This window comes from Catharus ustulatus, chromosome 2 (genome assembly GCF_009819885.2).
Source record: "Catharus ustulatus isolate bCatUst1 chromosome 2, bCatUst1.pri.v2, whole genome shotgun sequence".
Taxonomy (NCBI): domain Eukaryota; kingdom Metazoa; phylum Chordata; class Aves; order Passeriformes; family Turdidae; genus Catharus; species Catharus ustulatus.
In genome coordinates, this window is record NC_046222.1 from 29,444,064 (window position 1) to 29,450,343 (window position 6,280).

Genomic DNA, 6,280 nt, shown 5'->3' on the forward strand with positions numbered 1-6,280 from the left:
AAGAGTATAAAACTTTTAATGGGTCAGCGTATCAGTCCTTGATGCAAAGGGAAAGCAGCAAAGGGGGCTGTCATTGTCCCAGGTGCTCAGAGCTGCAGAGATGATCTGCACAGAGCAGAAAAGTGGGGGCACACAGAGACCTGCAGCAGCCTTTGCTCTCCAAGGAAGGGACCAAGATGTGGAAAAGCAGTTCCTCTCACTGTCCATTCGCTTTCATTCTATGCTTCTTCCTGGTAAGGACTTTAGGCCGCATCACTTTGGAAGAAGGCCGGACAACCTTCAAGAGTCTCCTCTGTGTTTGCAATGAACGTTTCTTCTTCAAAGCAGGTTGGGGCAGCTTCTGCTCTTCGTCAGCTTTTGATCCCTCAAGTTTCTTCTTTTTTGGCAGAGGCTCCGTGATGATGGTATTGGGGACAGCGGATGGAGCTGCTGCTTCCACAGCAGGTTCTTCATCTAAATGAAAGAAAGGTGCTGTGAGGAGAACTCCCCTGGCTTCTGCAGGGCAAGCAGCCTGCAAAGGCAGGCCCAGCCAGCTCAGCTGAGCTCCAGCACTACATTACCTTTCTGTGTCTGTGGGATGGCATTGGAGAACTTCTTGAATTTGGCAATGAAGAACCCATCCATATTGTGCGTGTGGGGGTAGAAACGCCGTGTAGACTTGAGGGATGGGTGGAAGCGACGGTCCTTGAACCTGGAGGAGGAAGTGGTGTGAGGAGTGATAGAACACCTCTGCTCAAACCTGGCCACCAAGGAGCAGTCACATGTGCAGCTTTGTGACCTGGTACGCACCTGGTGAAACCTTCCTTGCCAAAGTCCAGGCCTGTGGCCACCAGACGGACATTGCGTTTCTTCAGAGCGTAATCCACAACCCACTCATTCTCCTCCACCTGCCAGATGCTAAGCATTAGGATCCAAAACTCATCATCTCCTGAGGAGGTGACCACAGCAGATGATGATAGAAGGTACATACCATGATGGAGCAAGTGCAGTAGACAATGTAGCCCCCTGTCTCTGAGGCAGCATTGACTGAATCTATGGCGCTAAGAATCAGCTCCTTCTGCAGGTGGGCACAACGCAGAATATCCTTTTCATCCTGAGAGAGAAAGGTAGTTTAGGATGCCACAGGCACAGGGAAGCACCCCAGGCCTCTGCTGTGGATGAGGGAATGACAGGAAAGCAAAGCACATACAAGAGTCTGGAGTCTTCTGCAGAATTAATCTCAGAAAACTAGTCCTAGTACAACACACGGAGTAAGAAAGAAAAGGAAAAACGTATAGTAGGTATCTCTCAAGAATAAAGCTGCCCCAAAGGCTTTCGTCTCATGACTCACACTTGAGACTGCACTGGTCACCCACCTTGTTGGTTTTGACAGCAGGATCCTTGGAAATTACGCCTGTTCCGCTACAAGGAGCATCAAGCAAGACACGGTCGAACCCTCCAAGAACCTACAGGCAGATGTGGATTTAGAATTACGCTCATGGGTGGGGAGTCAAAACAAGGCCAAGACTAGAAGGGGAGCCAGAAGACTGGGAAGGCAGGAAATACTCCTTCTCCCTCCTTCCTGTCCACCCTCCTGCCTCTGTACAGATAACAAACACACTCCTCGGCAGCTCTGCTCATCCTCCTGTGACAGGCAACTCTGGAGAGCACCGTTTCACTAAAGGGACAGCACAGCAGCTCTGGGTAAGCACTGTAAACAGGAACATACCTTGGGGAACTGGCGTCCATCGCAGTTGCTCACGACAGCATTGGTGACTCCCAGGCGGTGCAAATTCCCTACCACGCTACGTAGCCGTTCAGCACTGCTGTCATTAGCCAGGATCATCCCTGTGTTCTTCATAAGCTGAGCTGCCAGAGGGCAAAACAGAGGGCAAGGGGCTGAAAATCTCTTCTGCCTTTGTCTCCAGTGACAGCCATCCCCTCCTTTCCTCAAGTTTCCTCTCTATTCCCCCTTTCTGTGCAGACCAGTGGAAACCCCTCACTTCACAGAGCATCCCTCCCAAGGCTCCAGGATGGTACCTATGTAGCTGGTCTTGCCTCCTGGGGCACAGCACATATCCAGGATGTGCTCATTCTCCTGTGGAGCCAATGCCATGACAGGGAGAAGACTGGAGGCTCCTTGCAGCATGTAGTGTCCAGCCAGATACTCTGGGGTGGCACCTGGGCAGGGAGCAGAACAGAGGAAGATGACATGTGAAAGAAAAGGGAAGCAGGAGCGGGTGAGCTCAGCCCTGCAGGATAGAGGTGATCTCACCGATGGGCACAGTGGAGTCATAAATAACAAGTCCTGTTTTTGACCACTTCCCCAAGGGGTCAAGATTCACGCCACGGTTGATTAGAGCCTGCAAGGCAAGGAAAAGGAACTGAGACATTGCTCTGTGAGACAGGCAGTTCAGGTTACAGCCAGTGGCTCCTGCTCACCTGTGCCAGGTCCCGCCGCCGTGTCTTCAGTGTGTTGGTGCGAATGGTGACAGGGCGGGGAACCTCGTTAGCCTCCAGGAAGTTTATCAGCTGGATGGAAGAAGGGACAGAGAAGAGAGATAAAAATGAATTCTCAGGGAGGCAGCCAAATCCCCATCAGTCAGCACAGATATGGGCAGGGCAGGATCCCACCTCAGGGAGAGGGAAGATGTCCATGAGCTTGGTGAGCAGGAAGTCACTGTAGGAGTAGTAGGCGGCCATGTCCCGGCGCAGCAGCGTGAGGTATTCCTGCCGGGAACGCCCCTCCTCCCGCTTCATCCCAAAGTCCTGCAGCACCTCCATGTTGCCCTGGATGCGCTGGTGAATGACGTGCAGGTCAGGTGGCTCAGCAGGTGGAGACACTGTCAAGGAATCACCAACAGCCAAGGAACTCACACAGAGGGTTCTTTACAAATACAATCAGCCGTGCTGGACTCGCGCGCCACAACAGTGCCTATGCCAGAAAGGCTCTGCTGGAATATTGCTTCCATCAGAGCTCAGCAGATGCAGGATTCAAAGAATGAAACTGGACAAAAAAGTTCACAAGGCAGAACTAGAGGGTGTTTAAAAGAATAACTTTAGATAAACAGAGAAAAATGGAAAAAAAAAAAAACCCAGCAAAAGTGCTTTAATACTGAAAGCATTACCTGCAGCTGAAAAGAGACTAGAAGTTCCCCAAGGGCAACCAAGGGGTACAGAGGAGAGTAAGAAGGGAGGCAGGAAATTAAAATCACCAAAGTCCAGCAGCAAGCACTTTGGATGCTAGAACTGCTGTCATCAGAAACTTTGGGAATGGCTTACACCCCCACCAGGTGGGTAAAACGAGGGTAGAGAGGAATAAATCGCATAATAAGACAACCATCCATATGTATTTAGGACTAGAAAGGAAATTAGGGCAGGTTCCAAGCCCCATACAGGGCATCACAGATTTCCTAACTGCTGTGCTATACAAAAGCACAGCATTATACACTATCTATTAGGACAGCTCAGCTAAAAATACCTTGTCATGCACAGACACTTTTGCTAAGCAATATGCACGATTGAGTCCAAGTGAAGCTCTTTGGTTGTATCCAGGCCCCGTGCTGCACCATGCACATGGCTTATGGATGTCATAAATAAAAAGGATATCCTCCTTCTCAATCTCTTCACTAGTTGGCAGTTTAAATTCTTCATCTATATCCAGGTTAAGCTGCAGATCTGTGCCATCTCCTTCCTTCTGTCCCATTTTCTGCTTGCTTGCCTCCTCTGCTTCCTCTTCCTCCTCATCTTCCTCTTCGCTGTCATCTTCACTGAGGCCTTCCCTAAGGACAAAGAACAGGATCACACAGCTACTTCTCAACTACCATTTCTTAAATGGCGTAAAAGACCATAATAACAACACAGGTTCCTCATTTACTCAAGAAAGGCTCTACACACTCACCTGTCAGGCTTCTGCTTCAGGGCAGCTTTTTCAATAGGCAGTAGCTAAATAGAAACAAGATTAATCAAAAAACATTCATAGTTGTCCCCTTATTTCCCACTATCTGTGAAATTTACTTGCTCTACTTAAAAGGGACAACAAACAAAACCACTGAATTATGCTGGAATCAGCAGCTAAACCTGAAATTATTCTTGTGAAGGAAAAGGAAAGCTCTCCACCACCTCACCACCCCCTGCCTCTATAGCCATCCTTTCCCCCCAGGCCCAAGGGGTCCTTTCAGCCAACAGCACCAAGTATTACTTGTGTAATTAAGAGCAAGAAGTTCCTACCTCTTCTTCCTCTGATGATAAGGCACCATAATCATCCACCATCTCCTCAATGCTCCCATCCTCCTCCTCCTCCATCTCCCAGCTGCCCTCTTCCACCTCACCATCACTGGAAAATTCCACGTGGTTTCCTTTAGGTTGGGTTTTCTTGGTTTTGGCTGGAGCCAGCCACTTAGAATTGCCATCACTGAAGCCAGACCGGCCACAGGCAGTTTGTCCTGTTGCCTTTACAACATGTTTCTCCTTCTGTGGGGATGGCTGCTCTTCAACTAGAGGCAGAAGAAGTAGTTAAAAGTCAGGCATTATTTCCAAAACCAGTTGCTCTGCTTTTTCAGTTGTTACACAAAAAGGCCTTAGAGTCATGAGCTGCCTGTCTAGAGGGAGGGAATGCTTGCTCTCTACATCCCATAAAGTTCTGGGCATATCCTCACCTCTCCCCCAATGGACCTTTCAGGAGGTCTAACTGGAATTACCAAATTTTTACAAAATTCTTATGGTATTTGCTCTGACATATTAGGATACCCTCTGTCCTGAATCTTTGTCTATCCTTCCTTCTTTCTACTTCAAGAGCTTCCTGGGCAACACAAGATGTAACACAAAGATTTAAAAGCTTCAGCTGTAAAAGCAACAACCTTGCTATGAATAGAGGACAGGTAAAAAATGGATTTATAGAACAGAGAGCTTTGACTAGTTCTTCAGACAACACCGCCTCCTGGCATGGCAGCCACCAGAAATCAGATAGAATTTATTGTTATTATCTATCAGAGAGAACCCAAAACAGGGCCAAAATGATGAAGGGTCTGGAGGGGAAGTCTTGTGAGGAGCAGCTGAGGACACTTGGTCTCCTCAGCCTAGAGAAGAAGCTGAGGGGAGAGCTCACTGCAGGCTGCAACTTCCCCCTGAGGGCGAAGAGGAGGGGCAGGCACTGCTCTCTTCTCAGTGGTGACCAGCGTCAGGAGCTGAAGAAACAGCAATCGAAATTCTGTTAGAGGAGGTTTAGGTTGGATATCAGGAAAAGATTCTTCACCCAGAGGGTGCGTGGGCACTGGAACAAGTTCCTAAGGAAGCGGTCACAGCACCAAGTCTATCTGAGCTCAAGAAGCATCTGGACAACACTTTTAGGCACACGATGTGATTCTTGGGGTGTCCTGTATGGGATCAGGAACTGGATTAAATTATCGTCGTGGGTCCCTTCCAACTCAGAAAACTCTAGGATTCTGTGATTTAAAATAACGAAATTCCACACGTCCCTTGCCTTAAAAGCAACGCCAGAGAAGGATGGTGGCGGCAGGGACCGGGGGGAAGCAGACTGGGGACCGCCGGCCCGCCAGACCGGTTCGGACCCGCTCCCACTCACCTGTCGGCTCCCGCTCTCCTCCTCTTCTTCCTCCGAGCGGCCTCCTCCCCGCCGGACCGCTGCCCGCTCCCAGCCGCCTCTTCGCAGCCCTACATCGGCGAGGGGAAGCGGCGATCAGCCCCGGCCCGGCCCGCATACCCCGGCCCGCCGAACCGCCCCTCTCACCTCTTTCTGCCGTGACTGGAGAGCTTTTTCCTGCCGGTCTCGGGCTCTGCGGGAAGATATGCGACGGTCAGACGGCCGCGGGCGCCGCGGGGCGGCCGCGGGCTGGTCCAGGCCGCACTTACCTGGCGGCAGGAAGCGGGCCAGCTCCACCTCGGCCCCGCGCTGCTTACGGGCCTTGCGCCCGGGGCCGCGCTTTTCCTTCCTGGTGGGGTCGAGCTTCCTCCCCATGGCGACGCCGCTGGACCCCCGCGCGCCTCCGCCACGCGTGCCGCGCTCCTCGCCGCGCGCAGGCGCCCGTCGCGGGCCCGCCCCCCGCACCGCCCATTGGCCAGCGCCGCTAAACGTGACCGCTGATTGGTCCTGCCGAGTGACGGTGGGCAACGTCTGCGGCGCGTGTCGCCCGTTTCCCGGGCCGCGTGGGGCCGCGCCCGCCCCGCCGCGCGAACGGCGGCAACGGCTCCTCAGTGCTGGCGGCGAGGGCTGGGGTCCTGCCGGCCCCGACAGCCCCTGGGCGCGGGGCTCCTGCCGCAGCCACGCACAGGCGGCTTCTAC

The 6,280-nt window shown here is 52.1% G+C and overlaps 1 protein-coding gene across 1 annotated transcript; it reads right to left on the minus strand.

Annotated features, from left to right (window-relative positions):
• On the minus strand, nt 1–6,009 carry NOP2 (NOP2 nucleolar protein). The gene is made up of 16 exons (XM_033052916.2): nt 5,851–6,009; nt 5,729–5,774; nt 5,564–5,652; nt 4,210–4,475; nt 3,881–3,924; nt 3,589–3,761; nt 2,614–2,813; nt 2,422–2,511; nt 2,255–2,342; nt 2,020–2,160; nt 1,709–1,848; nt 1,356–1,445; nt 971–1,093; nt 790–887; nt 561–691; nt 1–453 (listed from the first exon to the last, which is right to left on the minus strand). The coding sequence occupies exons 1-16, from the start codon at nt 5,954–5,956 to the stop codon at nt 197–199; spliced, it is 2,082 nt and encodes a 693-aa protein (XP_032908807.1). The 5' UTR covers nt 5,957–6,009; the 3' UTR covers nt 1–196.
• Between the last annotated feature and the right edge of the window lie 271 nt (nt 6,010–6,280).